This window comes from Brassica napus, chromosome A8 (genome assembly GCF_020379485.1).
Source record: "Brassica napus cultivar Da-Ae chromosome A8, Da-Ae, whole genome shotgun sequence".
Classification (NCBI taxonomy): Eukaryota; Viridiplantae; Streptophyta; class Magnoliopsida; order Brassicales; family Brassicaceae; genus Brassica; species Brassica napus.
The window spans coordinates 19,942,440-19,964,589 of record NC_063441.1 but is presented as its reverse complement, the minus strand read 5'-3'; the positions used below and the strand labels follow the sequence as shown (position 1 = coordinate 19,964,589).

The 22,150-nt window shown below is 36.1% G+C and overlaps 2 protein-coding genes and 1 long non-coding RNA gene across 3 annotated transcripts; 2 read left to right on the top strand and 1 right to left on the bottom strand.

Annotated features, from left to right (window-relative positions):
* Positions 1 to 149: 149 nt before the first annotated feature.
* LOC106369880 (auxin-responsive protein SAUR50-like) lies at positions 150 to 1,431 on the bottom strand. The gene is made up of 2 exons (XM_013809979.3): positions 581 to 1,431; positions 150 to 320 (listed from the first exon to the last, which is right to left on the bottom strand). The coding sequence occupies exon 1, from the start codon at positions 1,331 to 1,333 to the stop codon at positions 893 to 895; it is 441 nt and encodes a 146-aa protein (XP_013665433.1). The 5' UTR covers positions 1,334 to 1,431; the 3' UTR covers positions 150 to 320; positions 581 to 892.
* A 5,463-nt stretch (positions 1,432 to 6,894) lies between these two features.
* LOC125576967 lies at positions 6,895 to 13,770 on the top strand. The gene is made up of 3 exons (XM_048737530.1): positions 6,895 to 8,485; positions 8,723 to 10,612; positions 13,706 to 13,770. Exons 1-3 carry the CDS (start codon positions 6,895 to 6,897, stop codon positions 13,768 to 13,770), a joined length of 3,546 nt encoding a protein of 1,181 aa, XP_048593487.1.
* A 952-nt stretch (positions 13,771 to 14,722) lies between these two features.
* Positions 14,723 to 18,737, top strand: LOC125577156. Its single transcript, XR_007315471.1, has 2 exons — positions 14,723 to 16,838; positions 17,101 to 18,737. It is a non-coding gene; the product is annotated as an uncharacterized LOC125577156 (long non-coding RNA).
* The last annotated feature ends 3,413 nt before the right edge of the window (positions 18,738 to 22,150 follow it).

Sequence of the window (22,150 nt, the reverse complement as noted above, 5' to 3'; positions counted from 1 at the left end):
TCTTAGCACTAGTCTAGAGTTATAGGAGTTTTTTTTTTTTCCAAATAGTTCAGAGATTCGATGGACAATCTAAAGTACACAATTTCCGCGAGAAATCATTCCAATAAATGCGAATGATTATATGTGTACCGGAAACTGTACTTTTTACTGTGTGGAGAAAGTGAAGACAAAAAAAAAAAAAAAGAAGTTGAACACAGTCAGGCGAATCAGAAAATGGGCTAATAGTCTTTCTTTCACATGGCCTTGGTCGGATACACTTTTCACTCATAAATAACATTTTATCGTTGTTAACTTTTTCTATTGGAACACTCTAAATTTTCCTGCAAAATAATGTTTATATATATTAATACTTTAATCCATAAAATATACTCATAGTTAAACGTTATAACAAACAACCCCCTAGTAGTTTGTATTTTATGGAAGGGTCGAAGATTTGTACTTTGTTACCAAAGTTCTGATAAATTTTAAAGAAATGATGATATTTGAAAGTACTTAGCACAAATATCGATTCTAAAACTTATGGAAAAATAAAAGAGAAGGTGTTAATATTCAAATCAAAAGCCCTTTGAAATCAACTCACTTTCTCTATTTCCCATCAGACCAAACGTTCATCTGTCTTATTTGCATTTACAGTCTTGAACTTGGCTTCGAACCCGGGATGACTCGGTGGAATGATTCACACACTTTTTAACCGCTGTCTCTTTCACTACTCGGTGAGTAACTCGCCACCCGATTCAAACCCACCAATATAATTAAATATATTTAATAGTATAAAATAAAAAAGTGACCCAAGGGGGATTAAAATCAGCACCACCCGACTTGGTGGTAACTCAGCCTAGTCAATGACGATTTATTCAAAATTTTGATTTCTTCACCGTCGATCTTAAAAGAATCACCAGACGGCTTTATCGACGACCCCGTGAAGCAACGGTCGAGATTCGATCAAAAGATCAAGCTTGCTTGTGACCCCTCCGTGGCATTTCTGGAGATCTTCGGGACAAGTACACCGGTTCGACCGGGAAATAAACCGGATAGCTTCCTCGAAAACCGATTCTTCGCACGGGATGACAAGCGGCCCCTGGTTAACGAAACCGTACTCTTCCTCAGCTTGGACAAGGAGATTACTCAGGATCGGATGGTTCAGGTACGACGCGCGCACCACAAATCTCCTGCAGCCACTTCCCACGCATACCGCCACGTGTCCAGATGGAACATCCGACGGCACAGAACGGCTGACTGAAGATAAACGTGCTTTGTTTCGCCATCGCCTGAGCATTTGCCTGAGCTTCACAATGTGGCGGATCTTGCTGCATTTTCCGACACCTTCGGCCATTGTTGTCTCTTTCTTTCTTCTCTGTTTAGTTAGAAAAGACTGAATCTTGAGCTGCTGTTTTTCTTTCTTCTTCTCACGAGAAAGCAGGTGGGAGGGATTTGAGCATTTGGGAGAGACGAAGTTTAAATAGTGAAGGGAATACAAAAATGCCACCAGGTTTTTGAGATAATTACGGAACTGTCTTCTCTGTCTTTTCGAATTAGTGATTGTATTTTGATTAGGGTTATGTATTTATTATTGTTAATTAGTATTGTGGTTCATTTTAAAAGTCTTTGTTTTTTGATAATTGTGTTGATGGACCGATTATGGGAATAAATACTTGGCCCTTAGTTAATTTATATCAGGATAAGATTCGTATTTTGATGTATCTATCACTTTGTTGATTATACAGTAAACATGAAAAGACATTTAACTTTGTTGGCAAAAAAAAACAAAAGGCACTAACTCTGTTGACCAAAAGACAATTTAAATTTGAATAATCATTCATTAAAATGTTGCCAAGATAAAATTAGTTAAATTCTAATTTTTTTTTAGGTTTTAAGTAACTTTTAAAAGTTCGGTTTCAGACGAAAATCTGAAAGTAAAAACCAACCACATGGATAGCAGCTTGCAGGAATTATTAAGATTATTAATTATTAATTTATGTTTATGATAAGCAAAACACATTATATAATTGTATAAGCTTCTCTCTCATCACTAGCGGTTAAATGATAACCGGAGATGCTTCTTTTTGTATCCCCAAACAACTTAATTTTATTTTCCAGAAATAACATAAATTGAATTAATATATCACGACGTACCAAGGCACTAATTTTTTTTGTAGTTTGTAATGTGTCAATGTCTCCATGTGCTGCGATGCCCCATCTCGGTATTTTTGTATCTTGCTTTTCAAAAATATTCTCACAACAAGCAGCCAAACCAATTATGCAAAAACTAATTATCTATTCTATTAAAACAAGAACATGACTTATTGATATAATATGGTCTAACTATTTTAATATAATTACTAAAAATTTATCAATTATTTAAGAAAAATATTATACAAAAAAAAACATAAATATAACTAAAAATATCTATTCTATTAAAACACCTATTAATATAGGCATGATCCAACTATTTTAATCAATTATATTAAAACAGAAACATAGCCTATTGATATAGATATGGTCCAACTATTTTAATTCAATTATTAAAAAAATTTAGTAATCATTTAAGAGAAAAATTATACAAAGAAAAACACAAATATGACTAAAAATATAATTATCTATTCTATTAAAACATGAACATGACCTATTGATATAGGTATGGTCTAATTATTCTAATATAATTATTAAAACTTTTTATTAATTATTTAAGAAAAATATTATACAAAGAAACTACAAATATGACTAAAAAATAAATTTCTAAACAAATGTAAAACAAAAATATATATTCGCTATTTTAAGGACGAGTCAAAATCTATATCTTAAATTTTAAAATGAATCATGAAATATTGAAATCCATAGTATGCACATGATACATTACTCTCGGTCAAATATGATGTGCCTAAGCTCTTCAAATTCGTTAAAATCAATAAAATCTATGATTGACATCGTTATATTCACTACATGGAAATTAAAATCAAAACACGCAGACGCTACGGTCTTATCGAATTACTTGAATATACATGTTCGTATATTATGGTAAATATCTGCAACAAATAATAATGCGTTGCAACTATAAGGGAAGTACGAGTAGAAATAAAACATAAAAAATATTTAACATAAATGTACGTGGGTTAACCAAGTGATATGGGAGGGTAGGGTGCCATCCCCTCCTCATGCGGTACGCACGTACCCCACTTGTTGGATTTAAGGATCTTCCAGTCTCTTTTCAATTTTCCTTCTTATAACCAAATCTTATTTGCCTCTGCATACTTCATTATTGCTACAATAATAATTGCATGACCATCCATCTAAATGCCATGCATCGGCATTGTAGTGTCTCCTTCTGCCCTAATCCACTATATTGCACATATGTCTACAACTTACATATATGCAATATATAACAGCTTATCACTATTTAAAAACTATCGCCTTAATTAAGTATCCTAAATTATTTTCATTATAAGCCGGTGATTAGCTATAATAAGCAGAGGGGGGGATGAACCTAATTGAAAATCTTAGTCTTCTTTTATCTTCCAAGCTAGAAAATAACTAATCATAGCTTTCACGGACCATAGAAATAAAAGTGAGGTCGCTATCTCACCCTCTAAAAATATAACAAAATAAAAAGTTTGTAAAAAATTAGTATGATATAAAGTGTAACACATGGAACTAATAAGTTCAAGTACGTAAGAAAAAAATGACTTTCAGTTAACAGTTTGCAGCTATCTACTTTATTAAACCTTAATGTCTATTTAATTTAGGATTAAAAGCGAGAATAAAAGAAAAATCATTAATTAATTAGTACTACTAATTAAGTGGTCGTGTGTGTGGTCATAGCTTGCACATGCCATGTTTATGTTGGTAAGAAGCATTAAGAGACATATTAATCACTAAGGCACTAATCAGGATAATGCTTTGTATTTAGCAGATATCTTTCCGGCGTCTTCTGACAACTTCTAAGGTTTCGCCACGTCTTGACACCCTCCCTTAGATATTTGTTTGAAAAATAAGAAATTGTGTTTTGTTGGTTATTTTATCAGTTTGCGTTACACTAGATTTGATTACATCACGGGGTAGAATGGCAACAAAACAAGCCAAAAGTTAAAGAAGAAGGAAATGAGAATTGGGGGAAAAGGTTATTTTATTCTGTAACAGAAGGAAATGAGAAAAAAAAAAGAAGAAGGAAATGAGATAGCAGAGAACACAGCCTTGCAAAGCTATTATACAAATAAGGATTGTGGTTGGACAAAAAGAAAACAAATAAGGATTGTTTTTTCATAGCGAAGACCTTTTCTACTATATACTGTACTTTATAACCAAGAAATTATTTCCCACTAGAATACCATTTTAAATATAATGTAATACAAAAGAATATCGACAGAAGCCCTAGCCGCTCAGGAGGGGATGAGAATGGCGACTCCACGATCCAGATAGACTTGACGTCGATTCTGCACTCGGCGGTCTCTGCATCATCGCAGGGGAGACTATCCGACACTCCCTGTGTATCGAGGTGGTCCCACGGCGTTTCCTGGAGGTGTCGTAGCTGCCGTCTTGTTCACGCTTCCCGTTGCTGCTTCGTCGCTTCGCTTGGTGGAGAGAACCATTTCGGATCTGATCACCACGCTCTGACCACGCTAGATTGGAGCTTCCTTAGAAGCTTTGATCCCTCTGATCATCACGTTCTTTGACGTGGAGGTCACCAGAACTAGCCGCTGCGTTCACGTTCCCTGATCTGTTCGCATCCACTCTCATCTGATCACTCACGTGTCCCCAAGCTACAGCACGAATCTCTTTGATTTGGCTCGGCGAACCTATACGAGGATCACGTAGACGCTAAGTATTCATGGGGTCATCTTACAGATCACGTTCTAGCCACATGGCAGACATGAAAGGAAAAGGTATCCTTTACGAGGATGATGACGCGCCGATCATTCTGATGGATCAGGATGATTCACTGGTTGCTAGCGAGTTCAGTCTCTCGCTTATAGGCAAGGTTCTCAACCTGAAGAAACAAAACGTTGAGAAGCTACTTCAGAAGATGCCATCACAATGGGGCATGGAAGATCGCATTACGGCTAATGACCTGGGCAATGGGAAATTTCTCCTTAATTTCACTTCCGAAGAGGATCTCAGCTCTGTTCTTCGACAGGGTCCTTTCCATTTTAACTTCTGTATGTTTGTGCTGGTGCGATGGGAACCCATTGTTCATGATGATTACCCGTGGATCGTTCCTTTTAAGGTTCAAGTGATTGGCCTCCCTTTGCATCTTTGGACGGATACAAATCTTAGGAACATTGGGGCAAGATTAGGCCATGTTCATGTTGATTCTTTGGATGTGGCTGAGGGCAGTATGCTCATTGATGTGGACTCTAGGAAACCCCTCAAATTCTCAAGGAAAGTGGAGTCGAAGGACGGAGATGAGGTCACCATTGAAATCAAGTACAAGAAGCTTTTTAAGCACTGCTCTACATGTGGTATGCTTACCCATGAGAAGGATCATTGTCCTTCTTTGGATGTGCGATCGCGGCTTCAGTCTCAACCAGAGCGACCTGGTATTTTTACGAGGATGCAGGTTCCACAGGATAAGGCACAGCATCATAACTTTCACACTGAGCAGAGGCCAAATGTATACGACCGTCAGCCTTATGGGCAACGTATGGAACCTGCCAGACACGCAGCTCAGTCGAGGTATGGCGAGGATGACAGGAAGTATGCACAAAGGACGCATCAGCCTGGTAATCTCCGTGCTACGCATTCTGATAGGATCATGAGACGCCATAATGATCCTAATCGGAGCAATAGATATGGAGCTTCTAAGGGTCCGTATGACCGTAATCTGAAGCAGACTTGGCGCGAGAAAGCTGTGCCTATTAAGCGTCCAGTCTCAGCGCCAATGGCGCCAGCGTCAACACCAACAAGCTCTCGACAGATTGTTCCTTATGAACAACCTACTGGTACAAGTAAAAATGGTTCCCACGGTGTGATTGAGTATCAAAGCGGCAGGCCAGGAGAGTGTATCAGTGCTAGAGGTGCTAAGAGATTGGCCAGTGCTATTGTAACGCCATCACGTATTGACCATGACATGGAGGAGAATGTCACAAAGCGGGCAAAGGAGCTTACTCGCTCTCTTTCTTTCACGAGCCTTAGTGACCACGAGCCGGTAACCGTTCCTGCAGACAATCAGATTATTGGTGCTTTGAATGACATGGATATTGAGGACAATCAGGAGGATGGAATGATGGAATGTGAAGGGATAGATGAGGATTTACTTGGATTTGACCTCAAAGAGATGGAAGAGAGAGAAGGGCAGCAGGCTGTGAGCAGTGTTGTGAGGGGGCCTGCAACTTCAGAACCTGATAATAAAGGGTCGAAGCACAGCAGACAAAGTAATAAAATGAATGTCCCTTTGGGCCTTCAGAGCAAAAAATTTGAGATCCTTCGTCGAGGATCTCCTCGGAAGTCCTCTTCTTCGTCTCACGGAGCTCATATGGCTAGAGATTCGAGCAGGTCAAGGAAACATGACCATAGTTCAAAGAGGCAGAGAAGTGGTGATTCCAATGGAGTGTCCAAAAGTGATGGATTGATGGGTTCCAAAAACTCATCACATGAGTATAAATGAGGACACTCAGTTGGAACTGTCGAGGGATTGGAAACGACCTCACAGTTCGACGCCTTACGGAGATGTGTGAGAAGCATCGCCCAGGACTTGTGTTTCTTTCTGAGACGAAGAATAGGAGGCCGCTGCTGCAAAACATTCAGGCCGATTTAGGATTTGATCATTTATTTACCGTTGAGCCACTTGGCCTTAGCGGAGGTTTAGCTTTATTTTTTATGGATGATTTTCGAGTTAATGTTTTATTTTCGAATAACAGAATGATTGACATTGAGGCAATCATTGATGGAATAAAAGTTTTCATGACGTTTGTTTATGGTGACCCTGTTTTGGAACGACGAGATGAGGTTTGGGAACGTCTTACGCGTTTCTCAACAACTAAAAATGGACCTTGGTTCATGATAGGAGACTTTAATGAGATAACATGTCATAACGAGAAAACAGGAGGAAGACAACGCCCTGATAGCTCTTTTCTTCCTTTTAAGCAGATGCTTAATGATTGTGGCATGTTAGAATTTCCTTTTACGGGTGATATGCTTTCTTGGGTGGGGAAGAGAGCAGGAGGATCAACAGTTCGATGTCGCTTAGACAGAGCAGTGGGAAATGCGGACTGGCATGAGAAGTTTCCCCACTCGACTGTTAAGTATATGAGGCTATGGGGATCGGATCATCGTCCGATTCTTGCAGACATACTCATAAAGCCAACGAGAAGATCCAGGAAGTTTAAATTTGATAAAAGATGGTTGGATAATGAGGATCTACGGCAAGTTATCCTTGATGGATGGAAATCTCCTGATCTTCCTCCAAACGCGAATATTATGGAACATATTGCCAGCTGCAGGAGAGCCTTGAGTGAGTGGCGGAAGCAAAATAATGTCAATTCGGCAAAATTAGTGGAGGAACTTAAAGAAAAGGTGGAAGGCTTGTATGCAGATGATAATGCCACAACTGAAGAAATTGCTGCAGCTCTGAGGGAACTCTCACATGCTCTTAAAGCGGAAGAGATGTTCTGGAAGCAAAAGAGTCGGGTGTTTTGGCTGAGAGAGGGAGATAGAAATACAAAATTTTTCCATGCCTTGACGAAGCAAAGAAGAGCAAGAAATAAGATCACGCAGCTCTTAGATGAGAATGGGAATATTATTGAGGATGAGGAAGGACTTGTAGCCATTGCTACTAGTTACTTCAGGCAGATTTTTGAATCATCGATCCCGGAGGAGATCGCGGAGGCGCTGGCTCAGGTGCCAACAACGATAACTGGTGCTATGAATGACGACCTTACAGCTCCGGTCTCTGAATGGGAGGTCAAATTGGCACTTTTTGCTATGCACCCAGAGAAAGCTCCAGGGCCAGATGGGATGACTGCACTTTTCTACCAGAAATTTTGGGATATAGTAAAGGAGGATTTAACTCTTATGGTTAATAAATTTCTTTTCGAGGGGACGATGGCGAACGGACTGAATGACACAAATATATGTCTCATCCCGAAGATATCAAAGCCTAATGCAATGACTCAATTCAGACCCATTAGCCTGTGCAATGTCAGCTACAAGATAATCTCTAAAGTCTTATGCCAGAGGTTGAAAAAAGTGCTACCAGGTTTGATATCGGAGACCCAGTCAGCCTTTGTTGCTGGGAGACAGATTTCAGATAATGTTATGATCGCTCAGGAGTTGTTCCACGCATTGCGAACGAAACCAAGTGGACGAAATAAAAGGATGGCCATCAAGACAGACATGAGCAAAGCATATGATAGGATGGAGTGGTCGTTTATTGAAGCTGTCCTGCGTAAAATGGGATTCTCAGAAACTTGGACTAGCTGGGTCATGCGATGCATTACATCGGTGAAATACAAGGTTCTCATGAATGGAGAGCCAAGAGGGAATATTATTCCAGGTAGAGGACTAAGACAAGGAGATCCTTTGTCTCCTTTCATTTTTATTCTATGCACGGAAGCGCTCGCTAGCCTTCTTAATCATGCAGAGATACAAGGGAAGATAACAGGGATGCGTGTTACACGCACGTGTCCGTCGGTATCCCACCTTCTCTTTGCTGATGATAGCCTTTTCTTCTGTAAGGCGGAGCCCCGTGAATGTGAAGAAGTAATGAAAGTAGTCAGGAAATATGGTCAAGCATCTGGTCAATGCATCAACTTCGACAAATCCTCCTTACTCTTTGGTAAGCGGATTAATGCAAATACGAGACAAGAGATTAAAGACGCACTTGGGATACAGAATGAAGGAGGAATGGGAACATACTTAGGCATCCCCGAAGACATAAGCGGGTCTAAATGCAAACTTTTTGCATTTCTGAAAGATAAGCTGATGCATAGAGTGAATGGATGGACAGGTAGATGGCTCTCAAAAGGTGGAAAGGAAGTACTGATTAAATCCATTCTGCTCGCTCTTCCGACATACGTCATGTCAACTTTCCTGCTCCCATTGGAGATATGTGAAAATTTGGCAAGTGCCATTGCTCAGTTCTGGTGGAGCTCGAATCCCCCAAAAAGGGGAATACATTGGGCGAAATGGGAGAAGGTCTGTCGATCCAGAGAGGAGGGTGGAATTGGCTTCCGACTGATTCATGAGTTTAATCTGGCGCTTCTGGCGAAACAACTATGGAGATTAGTACAGTTTCCTGATTCCCTGGTCGCCAGAGTTTTACGGGGAAGGTACTATAGATTGAGCTCACCACTGAGAGTAGGCCCGGTTAGCAGCCCATCCTATGTGTGGACTAGCATTTCTGCTGCAAGAAAATTGCTGTTACTTGGGATTAGACAGAAGATTCACTCAGGCTATGAGGTTAAGGTATGGGAGGATCCATGGATTCCATCGAATCCCGCTAGGCCAGCTGCCCCCATAGCTCCTGTGATGAATCCTAACATGAGAGTAAGCGATCTTATTGATCAGGGATTGAAGGATTGGGATGTGGGACTATTGGAGAGCTATGTTCATCCTGAGGATATACCACTCATAAGGAGTTTGGCCATAAGCTCAACTCACCGTCGTGATTCTTTCTGCTGGAACTTTACAAGGAGTGGCCAATACACGGTTAAATCTGGATATTGGGTGGCGCAGAATTTATTAAAGTTAACAGAGGAGAAGGAAGTTTTGGAGCCAAGTATTACAAAGCTCCAGGCCTTTGCGTGGAAATTAAAGGCCCCTACGAAGATGTGCCATCTTATGTGGCAGTTGTTAACTGGTCATGTGGCAGTAACGAGGAATTTAGTTAGACGCAATATGAGGTGTGATAATTACTGCCCAAGATGTGGAGAAGCAGAGGAGACTGTCACACATGCAATCTTTGAATGCCCACCAGCCCGTCAAGTATGGTCTTTATCTTCAACTCCGACGTGCCCAAATATTTTTCCGGTATCGAGCGTCTACACAAACATGGATTATCTATTCTGGAGGAAAAATAGTATCATGGAGCCAGAGCAAGACAGGGATCCTTATCCCTGGATAATATGGTACATTTGGAAAGCTAGGAATGAAAAACTCTTCAGGGGAATAGATAGAGATCCTCTGGAACTAGTTAGACATGCTGAAAGTGAATGCCACGCATGGTTTGAGGCTAATGAAGTGGTACAAGCAGTATCACAAGACACTATAAATGAGGAACCCCAAGCCGTATGCTTGGGAAATATTTGTTTATTAGATGGTTCTTGGACACTTTCAGCTAACTTTAGTGGATGTGGATGGACATTGATGGATAGCTCTGGGAATAGTCAGCTTATGGGGACAAAAAACTTCCCTCGACGTGAATCAGCCTTGCATTCAGAGGTAGAAGCACTGCGGTGGGCGATGGAGAGTATGCTGCAGCACTCGACCTGCCAGAGCTTTGGGACAGACTGTAAGGAACTGATTTCTATGGTTAAGGATCCTCAGGCGTGGCCAAGCTTTGCGACGGAATTGGAGAGAATAGAGACGTTACAGATATGTTTCCCGGACTTCAACATCACTTACGTTCCACGGGCGCAAAATCAGACAGCAGATTTTCTAGCCAAGACTGCTAGATCTTTTCGTAGAGAGTTACATTTTGTTGGTTGTTCTATTCCGGTTTGGTTACCCAGACCACCTCAAGTTTGAGTAATAGAATAGCCTTTTGACGTCAAAAAAAAAAAAAAAAAATATAATGTAATACTTCATCCATTTCAAAATGATCTATGTTTTAGAAAAAAAAATTGTTTATAAAAAATATATATTTTACATTTTCAATGCATGTAATAATGATAAATTGTAAACTTCAAAACATTAATTGTGTTTACTGAACTTTGATTGGTTAAAAATTATAGAAAATAGTTAATCATGAAAAATAATGTATTTATAATAAAAAATTGTGTGTTTTCTTAATATGTGTGAAAGCTCCAAAACATACATTATATTAAAACGGAGGGAATAACTGTTCAATTTCCTCTATTATTCAGCAAAAATGTTAAGATTTACTCGTAAGTTATTGATTAACGGTGGGTATATATCGGATATCCAAAAATTGATAGGACAAAGATATAAACATAATGTTAATAAAGAAAAGGAAATAATAAAAGCGGAAGATCATAACAGCCTTGCATTGCAATTATACAAATAAAGTTATATAGAATTGATTGTAGGAGTGGAGGAATAAAGTAGGCCCTGAGTCCTGACGTATGTGATTTCAAATGTTATCCGGAAATGATTACTGGTTTTGATTAAGTCGTGAAGTACGTCAATGGCAAGCCAGTTCAGAGACCAGCTCATGAAAATTTAGTGTATGAAAAGTGAAAACCAATATAAATTGTAGAAGGCTTCATTTGAATCTGATTGCAACAATTTAATAATAACCAGGCCTCCAATTATCCTTAACTTTAGCATTTTAAAAGACATTATATGATTTATGATCACCTGGTCAATTATTTTTTATAAGAGACAAAAATAATTTAGAATGAAAAGGATGACTGAGTAGAAAATGTCACAATTGAATAAAAAGAAATTATCGTACAAATACGCAATACAATTAAATATCTTCCCAGCATTACTTTAAACAACATTAAGCGATACATTAAAGTTGAGATAGCTTTCTGCATTATGAGTTAACTTTATTTTCATGATCATTTGGCCCAATACTTCATTATAAAGGGATTTGCAAAAAATGTTCATAGTTAGTCACTTAGTTGAATGTAATATATTCATATATACATAAATTTAAAATCATATTATATGTGTACTAATCAATTCGTGTAATTAGTTAAATCAGGTTTACTTAAAAATCCCCATTGTGATATAAGACAAACCATGGCACGGATCAAGATGAATTACGGGAAGACTTGCTGGTTTCAATTTACTTTCATGATACCTCTTTAGTTAACTAAAATACACTTCTAACTCCAAGCATCACATGCTAATGAGAATAACAAAGAGGTGGAAAAGAAGAAGGTGATGAGTTCCAAGAAACGAGAAAAAATGTGAGTGCCCATACGAAGCATAGTATTAAGACTTCTTTCCGACTTTATCTAGCTGCAAACTCTGCCCTCAATTATACACTTTTCATATATATATATATATATTTTAAGTTGTAACATCGTGATCATTTGAAAACAGTTATTTGTTTTTGTTAGTGGACGAATATGATTGGATATTATATGATTGGAATTCTAAAATTGAATTACACCGATATTTCATGAAATCATAAGCAGTTGTATAGTTGTGTCCACACTGTAGGGTTTACCGGTACCCATTTTATAAGCCAGTCTTGAATTTTAATTATTTTCCTAAATGCTTAAGAACACTCGTGGCTTATTTGAGTTCCAAAGCGTTTTTGTGTTTTTTGTTTGATTTAATTTAACTCGTGGTTTTGTTCATGTGACATGTAAGCTGTCTTCTCGACATATTTACGAACTCGTCAATATCTCGTTTTCTGTATTTAGGATATGAAAAGTGACTAGAGAATAACGAAAAATATAACGTTTCTAAAAAATTTACCATTTATAAAAAAAATAGTTTATAATTTCCATTCATTTTTCTGCAGAAGAATATAGAACAATATTATTCTTTATTAAATATGATAAGGAATAAACTACTTAGTCATTCTTAAAAAAAAATCTATAGGTACTTTTTTTATTTGTTCCTAATTTTCACGTGATATGTGATGGTTACCAGTTCATTTACAAGTTTGAATCTTGAACTAAACCTAAAAGTATAGGTATAGGTCATTTTTTATATGTTTGGTTTAATACAAATGTCATTTGGAGATAGCAAACTACGACTGTTTATTATTTGTACGAAAGGTAACATGAAGAAAACAAACTAATGATTTGGCATGAAGGGGATCTATAATCAGAAAGACCGTTTGATATACTAGTATTTAGCAAATGAAGAGGTTTAATGATAGAACACTTTGAGCGACTTAATCATCAGAATCTAATCTCATAACCAAATCAAAAGTTACAGATATGTTTCTAACTTTTCTGGTAGGTACGTTGTGTTAGTATGCTGTGCGCATGAGAAGTCAAAGTTGTATATGAATGGGGTGATTAAAATATTGTTAATCATGTGGTTTTCAGTCTTAACCCAATCATTGTATTGTACTGATTAGGAATTTAGGAATCATTGAATGTTGAAATTTTCTTTTGCCTTCTATATTCTTTTGCCATTTGGCACCAACTATATTAACTAATCGTTATTCTCTCCCTGCTTTCTTCAACTTCTCCCATAATTCTGACATGAACATGATACAAAGTTCATATGCCGATCTTTCATTGGAAGATTGTTTCCGATTGTCAGGCGGGCCTATTACACTAGTTTCATATATATATTGCACTACAAATTAAGATAATTTTACAGTTTGTAGAGTTGCATGTGGATTCCACACCATTTTTTTACAACTACGAGGATTTCAAAAGTTTTTAGACTTAAAAATTAATTTCACGAGATCCATAGAAATCTAAGTTTTTTTTGTCATTTAAAACGTCTATGAATAGCCATTGCTACTTTAAATTCAGGGCGGAAACTTCAGCCGGAGCCATTTTTATCACTAGGCAACACCGTTCAACGGTCATTACTCCAAATTTTTTAAACATTTGTCGACTAGTCTTACAAATCATCATGATATTTTTCTTGTTTCATCTTTACTCTCACACAGTATTGAACATAGCTTTTCAGGATGTTACGTATCCTTCAATGATCACGCTAATCCTACAGTTTTAGAAAAACTCCCCACATAATATATTGAAATACACCACAATTCATCCAGCAGTCAGGTACTATATATCATTGATTTTTTGGATTTGAGAAATGTTAGTTTTGCTTGTAGAGTACTCAAGTTTGCGATGTGGAACAACCTTCACTGAATCTCAAATGAAAACGAAAGATAAATCATCGTATAATAAAGAGAAGCGATATTATTGAAGGCAAGAAAAAGAAGAGAACACCTACTTCCTCACTAACCATATATTCGTATTCCATACCGTTAGTAGCAAATTCAAAAACATTTAAAAATGTTTCAGATCTTCCTGATCAATCATGAAATTATATAAAGATCTCGAAGTTCTTTAACCTCCTTAATTTTTTAATATCATATCGTATCAAATATGTCTGCGCAAAAGATCTTCTAAATCGGGCGCCATAACATGTAGATGGAGATAGAGACACGTTAGATGTCAGAGTAGTTAAACACAGGACACAAAACTTTTCTAATAAACTATACATAGATTCTCTCTACCAAAAAAATTATAACCATTTTGTAATAGTACCCGAATCATTTAGTGACGAAAATGGAACCGAACCACGCACTTTAAAATGTTTCTTAAACTTACAGATAGTTGTTAAGCCCATTAACGAATAATGGGTTCATTTGGGCCCAGTTCTCTTACTTTCTTTTAATCAGTCAGAGACTAACCACGTACGATTGAGTCTTGTTGAACTAATAAGATTATAACAAAAAAATGGCATAGAGAAAATCATTAAAGGACGTCCCTATAGTTTTGTTTTCTACTACCAAATATATAGATATAATGTTTATGAGTTTGCGCAATGAAGTGGTACTACCGCCAGTGGGACTGACCTCTCAGCAACTTACCCCATGGATCTTTTGGCATATCTGGTTAGCAAGGAACAATGTGTGTTTCAACAACAAGTACATCACACCGGAGGAAACAGCAACTCGGGCCTTAGCTGCGGCCAGAGAATGGAATCTTAGCCAAACTCAAGAATGCTTTGTGAAGAAAAAACAGAGCACTCCGGTGGTTGTAGCGCCTAGTGGTGCCCTGATTCGTACTGACGCTGCGTGGAATGAAAGTCTTTTGCTTGCAGGTCTGGGTTGGACAATAACTACGGAAAACCGGTCGTGCAAGTTCGCACTATATGCAGAATTCGTCGGATCTCCCCTTGTTGCTGAAAGCCTGGCCTTGCGAGCCGCTCTGCAAAAATGCAAGGATATGGAGCTTCGAAGAATTTGTTGTGAATCTGATTCATCTCTTCTGATCAAGGCGTTGCAGACGAATGTTATGAGCATGGAAATCTACGGTATCGTAGCGGATATCAATGAACTAATTCTTGCTTTTGATTCTGTTTCGTTTCGATGGATTTCTAGAGAGAAAAACATGGAAGCTGATATGTTAGCTAAGAATTGTCTAGCTGATGAACAAGTATTGTATGCCTTAAATGGTACCTAACTCTCTGTTTGAGTAATGAATGTTTGTGTTTCAAAAAAAAAAAAAAATGTTTGGAAGTTTATGACCCTACGTAATTGCTTAATCTATTAATCTGAATGATATATAGGTCAAGAAACATAAATTAAGCATATATAGTGGAGAAGGATATATAGGTTTCAATATAATTAGTAAGCATAGAAATAAAGAGAGCCAGGGCAGATCTTTGAGTATTTTTGACTAAATAACCATTATTGTGGTCAAGAAACATAAATTAAACTACCAATAATTCATACCAAATACCTATTTCTTGCAACTAATTCACCCCTTCATCCAGTAGCTGCTTACTTTAATTAAACAATAGACAAAATTGCAGCTACGACACTAAATACAACTGTTATAACTTCTTTACATGTGTTTTCTGTCTGCTTAAAGTAATAACCTTTAATCACACCGTGAACTTTATCCATCACATTTTACTGTGTATGCAAGTATAGATGGTGGTTTTCATAGTATATAACCAAAGATTAATATGTATACTATTTCAACTTGGAGTCTCGTTATTTATTCTTATTGACATTTATCCCTATAATAGCGCTATGATGATAAGGAATAGTGTTGCTTTGGAGAAAAGAAAGTAACAGAAGAAACAAAGAAATGGACTCTCCTTTTTACAGAGCTCGATTAAAAATAAACTTTGCAGAAAAAAAATGTCGGCTTCAAACCCTACAAAGCTCCCACAGTATCCATGTTTCCCTCACTCCACGCCCCATTTCTCTCTTTTATAGAACCGTATAGTATAGATGATCGTATATTTCAGTCTTATATACATATGTTTGTATATGGCTTTATGCAATGCAACTGACGGCACTCGTATGGTAACCATTTTCATTTTATGGCACCGTATATGTAATGTGTATTGATGTGTTGAGTGTGTGTGTAGGTGTAAATGGAATGTTCATTATAAGTATGATTGTTCTTATATTCTCTCCTCCTGATTGTTATGATTTATTTATCTGCCTTTTTTTCCTGTTGGCATTATTACGCATTCTCAATGTAATAATACAAGCCTTCTTTTCTTGGTCCCTTTTATTTCCTTTTTTTATCGCTTTTTCATAACTTTTAGTTGCATGCTACGAGTTTTTGGTTTGTAATTCTACATCTCTTAGGATCCCACATTCATATGAAGTTAAAATAGTATATAAGAAACATAGCTTACTTAAAATAGAGTAGTGATTTATATTTTTCTCTATTATGTTATATGATCCCTTGTTATGAGATAATAATGTATATTTTAGACTTTTAGTTCTATTTTAGATTAAAAGAAATAAATAGTAAAAAAATAAAGAGAGATTAAGTGAAATATACCCAAAAAAGACTCATATTAGTTAAATGCCCTAGTGGTGATAAACTCCAAATGCCTTCTACCCTTTTGGGCCTAGAAGGACAATAATACCCTTGCTTTTTTGATAACATCATCGGCTGAACTACGAGTTGTGTCAGAGAAGATATGCAGAAGAAATTTGGTGTAGAATTGTTTGCAGGTGTAGACCTGACTGTAGAGGACGCTTCACTGAAGAATCTGGTGGATAAAGAGTATTTTTTATACAGCCTCCAATGGCTTCGGTAAGTGGATCTATTTTTTTTTTTTGAACAAAAAGTGGATCTATGATATCTTATGGAAAAGGGTACTTGATACTAGGATTTCTAGTGTAGAATATATAACTTAGGAGACACAGAGAGATTTGTGTGAGAGGTAAATCTAAAACGAAAACTGTGATTGAGAATTTAAAGGGTAGCAACTCGTTTACAAAAAAGGTAAGAGAATGTGTTTGTTGCTAACACGAATTATTTCTGTCAACTATTTTGTTAACGGCTATTCCTGAAGTTGATTGTGTAAGGAAGGCATTATCTGATAAGAGGAAGGGTAGGATGCTGGACACTGTCGATCATGGAAAGCACTTTCTGAACTTGGAGCTGGGTTCAGGTTCAGGTTCACACACCCAGCAATTTGGAACGGCTGATGTCCTACCAAACGACGACGGTTCTGATGATTATGGGATTCTAGGTATTTAGCAAACAGGCTAACATTTTCAATAGTTGCTAATTTCTATATTACCTGATAATGTTTATATGTAGGTGATACTTGAATACGTTAACTAATACTTGTGTCCATGTTATTTATCAGATGGAATTGTCAGCCTTATATGGCTTGGCGTTATGTACACTAATGTCAGCACATAAGTTAATAACCCCGTCTTTAGTAGATAAACAATAAGCATAGAACATAACTTTTTAGTTGATAAATAATATGTTATATGTTTTGTTATTGGTTTATCAGTTTGACAGGATAGTTATAGGCTATCATAATGTCACCGCATAGCTAAATATGGATTCCCTTCAGTATTGTTAGTTGATAATAAAAATGTTATCTGATAAGAGGATGGATTATCATTTATGACCTATAAATACCTACATGTGACTAAAAACAAGACCCAGTTCTTTGTGTAAACAAACATGCATGAAACATACCTTTCAGTTGATAATGATTTTTTATCTGATTTGGTAGTGGATTAGCATTTTGGAGGGAAAATTACAATCTATCAGATACTCACCTCATATATAAATAAGGCTTATGTGGGGGTTGTTAGTTGCTAATGAGGGTGTTATCTGATAAGTGAATTGTTTATCAGTTATGAAGATCAATATGACCACATGTCTAAAATATGGACACCATGGTTTTAGTGCAGGCACGATACATGTAACCTACATATGGTAGCTGGTAATTAAAATGTTAACTAATGAGTGGATTGTTTGTCATTTAAGTCCCACAACATCATCACATATGGGTCCAATGTTGTTAGTTAACGGCCAATTGTTTTGCAGCTTCTGCGAGAATGCAAGGAGTGATAGCCTTACATTGATCAACATCACCTGAGGTGTGAGCTTCAATCAAGAGCATTGTCATGATGGTTGCCTCGTTCACCAGTCGGTTCCTCGCCAGCTGCAAACACTTTCGAAGGGAGGATGATTTCTTCCATCTTATGATTAAGAAATCAAAGCACTATCTTTGACTAGAGTTTTGGTTTTAGGAGAAGAAAAAAAAATTGGATAAAAGAGGAATGAATCAGTGAATTGAAAGTAGGTGGTTATTAGAGGTTGAACTAATGCTTAGACCGATGGAAAATGATGTGTGTCCTGTCCTGACACTCAACGCAGAGAGTCTCCTGACACTCAACGCACAGGGTCTATGGTGTAGGGAAAAGCAGGTGGTAAGGGCAAAATGGGAAGGAAATTTGGCGTCAAAGATAATGGGTATATTGCAAAATAGAGGTTGGTTTAGGTGCATTGACACCAATTTCTCAAAAATAAAAGAGAAGATTTTAGTGTTTGAAAATTGAAAACTAGGGATGGGTCAATATCCATAGATTGACTAAACCTGAATCTAAAATTGTTAATAGATTCTGTAATAAGACCCACTGATCCATAACTGAATGATCCTACTCTATACGTACCAATAGCTCATAAGAGACGTCCCGTCACTCCCATTATTCTGGCTTAACTCTTAGGATTATGGGGTCCATCTATATTCCAATTTTATTCTTTCTTGTTTTGATAAAAAAAATAGTTTAAAGTTTTGCCGCGAGTCAAAAATCAATAAATAAGACACTTTTTCTTAATGGAAATACAGTTCCGATATAAAATATGGAATTTATTTGTGATTTATGGATCAATTTGAACGACTAGATATTTTTAACATTTAATTCATGTAACCAGTGACTTTCCATTAAAAATGACCAATTTCTTTTATTATAACATTTGTTAACAATTAAATAATTTGAAAAATGTGAGCAAATAAATACACTGCAGGTTTAAAAGGCAAAATACTTGATTTTTTATACAATTCAATTAAATATACATAATTAGTAGTAAGAAAAAGATACAAGTCAGGATAAGGAAAAATATGATTAGTGGTAGACTGGTAGTTAAATGGTTTGGACAGTAGTTATGGTTTTATTGCAGATTACTATATGGTACTAGTATTAAATATTTTGCAGCTTTAAAATTCCAAGTGCCAGAAATCATGCGGCATGATTACTCCTATCGTTTGTAAATTTTTTTATTCTACAGTCTACAGTTTCCTCTGTGCAGCTGTATGATCCCACTAGTGATTTTTTTTTCCAACGACCATAATATAGATAATTAATTAACGCATACTGAATTTACAGCTAAACCAAAAATTAGATTTATGAAATTGGACCAACAAGTTATGCGAGTTGTGACCATTTGTGGCGACTCGTGATCGTGTCTCTGAACGACGCCGTAGAGCTTAGCAGTCGTTTGCATGGATGACACGTTGGTAGAATCGACGGTTGGGAGATATTCTAGGGAAGTTGAGAAAAAACGTGGGTGAATTACGAAGCTGTTGAACGATGTAGAAGAGCGCGTGCGGTTCGATTCTTACGTTATTTAAATATTGACCATCGGATCAAAATCGTCGATCCATGTAGATGCGTGCGCAAAGGCACATGCTGGTATGAAGACCATTACGTGTCCTTCTGGGATTGGATATTACTGCTAACTCCGTTTGTGATGGCAAAGAAGACAATTTAACCATTTTCCCACTAATAAACGAGCTAGTGTGTACAAACTACAAAGCTAAAACTTAACTTAATAGACACAAAGATTTGAAAGAAAATTTTTTTTATAGTGAAATGTCTCATTTTGTAGTTTTTAACAAGAATTCCACTAAATAGCAATTTTTTCTTTGCGTTATAAAACCATTTATAATGTAAAATTTCATTTTTTTTTCTTTTGAAATAAAACAATTTGAAGGTTGAGTTTTTTTCTAGTTCTACTACATTTTTAGTGAAAAATGAAATAATGAATAATAAATAAATATATTCAATTTATTGAATAATCAATATTAATTCTATATGTGAAGTAAAAAATTGAATGGAATTGAAACGATTTTAATTCTAAACTTTATTTAATAGTAAATTATGAAGTATAGTTGGAGATACTTTAAGAATGACTATGAATCCGATCTTGTCGACTTAACTACTATAGGTATTAAGAACATATCTAATGTAATACTCAATGTTCCTTTTAAATATAGTAATTTTATAAACAAATTTAGGTTTATTCCAATCATACTTTATTTTAAAGAAAAATAATAATATTAATTAAAACCAAAATGTATTACTTTATTTATGTAGTAGAATCATTTTCTAATACACTATGGAGTGAAAAATAGAATATAGTTTAAAAGACTTTACTTCAGATTTCATTTTAAAATTAATGGAACTAAGGTTCTTAACTCAAAACCTTATTGGAATTGGATCCATTGCTAATAGCAAGACTCAATAAACGCATGAAAATGAAAAATTAATGAAACGAGAAAATAGAGAACATGATTTTAAAACAAATATAATAGAATTTGAACGGTTAGGAATGTGATAATCACGAAGATGGCATGATATTATAGTTGGAGAGGGTTACTTGGCGAAAGAATCAAATAGAATTTTCACAAATATGGAATGTGACGTGGCCTTATTTTCATATTATTATTGTAACATTACGTACACATTCGTGATCAACGTATCCACATATGCTCAATCACATTCATTTGATTTGATAATTGAAATAACTCGTTCACCACTTTAAGACATGTAACATAGGTACGTTAATACTCCACAGTTATGTTAACTCCACGGTTGACGGTCATAACATTAATTAACATATTAATGTATGTATGTTACCGAATAGTTTTGCATTGAGCTTGGTTTACCTTTTTTCTTTTTGGGCAATGAGCTTGGTTTACCTAACGTATGTATATGTACTCCACAGTTATAATCCACGATTATCAGAATTATAATTAACCTGATTTGCCGTCCACTTCACGCGTGCCGAGCGGTCAAAAATTTCAGACGCGAAAGCACCAAATAATGCATTTCACTTTTTCCTGCTACCTTTTTGTTTTTATTGTTTCTTGAATTCTAAAACTTATATTTTCACATGATTCCATTATATATAAGACAAAAGAAATGTATTGTGATCGATAATAAGAGTTGTTTGGCTAAAAAATCACGCTCTTGGGGAATGCTGGGAGCTACAAACTGCTGCAAATGTAGAGGGAATTAATATGGTACACTTCATCTGGATGATGAATTGATGATGCTAGTTCGATGAAACAAGACCAAGCATAACTTTAGCTAAAATATTATGGTATAGATTAATGGATTTGCTAGTTGTTACACGATCTTAAGATGGTTAGAAATGTACAAATTACACTACACTTGCAAGATACACTTCCTCTTTTAATCTCTCAGGCTTCATGCTAATATACGCCAGTTTGACATTCTCTTATTTCATACGCACCTTCTCTAAACCTTCTTCCAAAGTCTCATCACTCACGTTCCCTTTTCCAAACATTAGCAGGAAAAAGAAAAACATTTCGAGAAAGTATATATTTTTTGCTACCAGAAAAGAAACCTCCTTTGTCATAAAGTTAATCAAAATTTTCGCTTTATTATTTTGTATACATTTTACTAAATCAACCAAAGTGGTTGAAAAAGCAAAACACTTTTCGAAGAAAATATTAAATTTATGTAACATTATATTAGAATAATAAAATATACACTCACTCATGGTACTTATTTTAAAGCATTAATATCTGACTTATAACATAAGCATTTAAAGTACTTTGTACAATCAACTACATTTCTGTGCATACCAGAGATTACGTGTGCTTACTACTCTATTAATTTTTGACGCAAATTGTTGAAACATTATTTCATTTTTATATATGTAGCTCAACACCAAAGATATCTTAATTAATGTGAAACAAATAAAATATAAATATTATTCGTTTCAAGAGAACAAAGCTGCAACGGCATCGCCATATACAGAAAGTTTAAGCGCAGGATAAGAGCATG

What these genes read in the sequence shown, in the direction of transcription:
- LOC106369880 (XM_013809979.3), bottom strand. Translation starts at nt 1,333, where the DNA reads ATGGCCGAAGGTGTCGGAAAATGCAGCAAGATCCGCCACATTGTGAAG.
- LOC125576967 (XM_048737530.1), top strand. Translation starts at nt 6,895, where the DNA reads ATGACGTTTGTTTATGGTGACCCTGTTTTGGAACGACGAGATGAGGTT. An exon ending in AAGAGGGAATATTATTCCAG is followed by an intron (nt 8,486 to 8,722) that starts GTAGAGGACTAA and finishes AATATGGTCAAG; the next exon opens with CATCTGGTCAATGCATCAAC. An exon ending in CAAGACTGCTAGATCTTTTC is followed by an intron (nt 10,613 to 13,705) that starts GTAGAGAGTTAC and finishes ACTCTCACACAG; the next exon opens with TATTGAACATAGCTTTTCAG.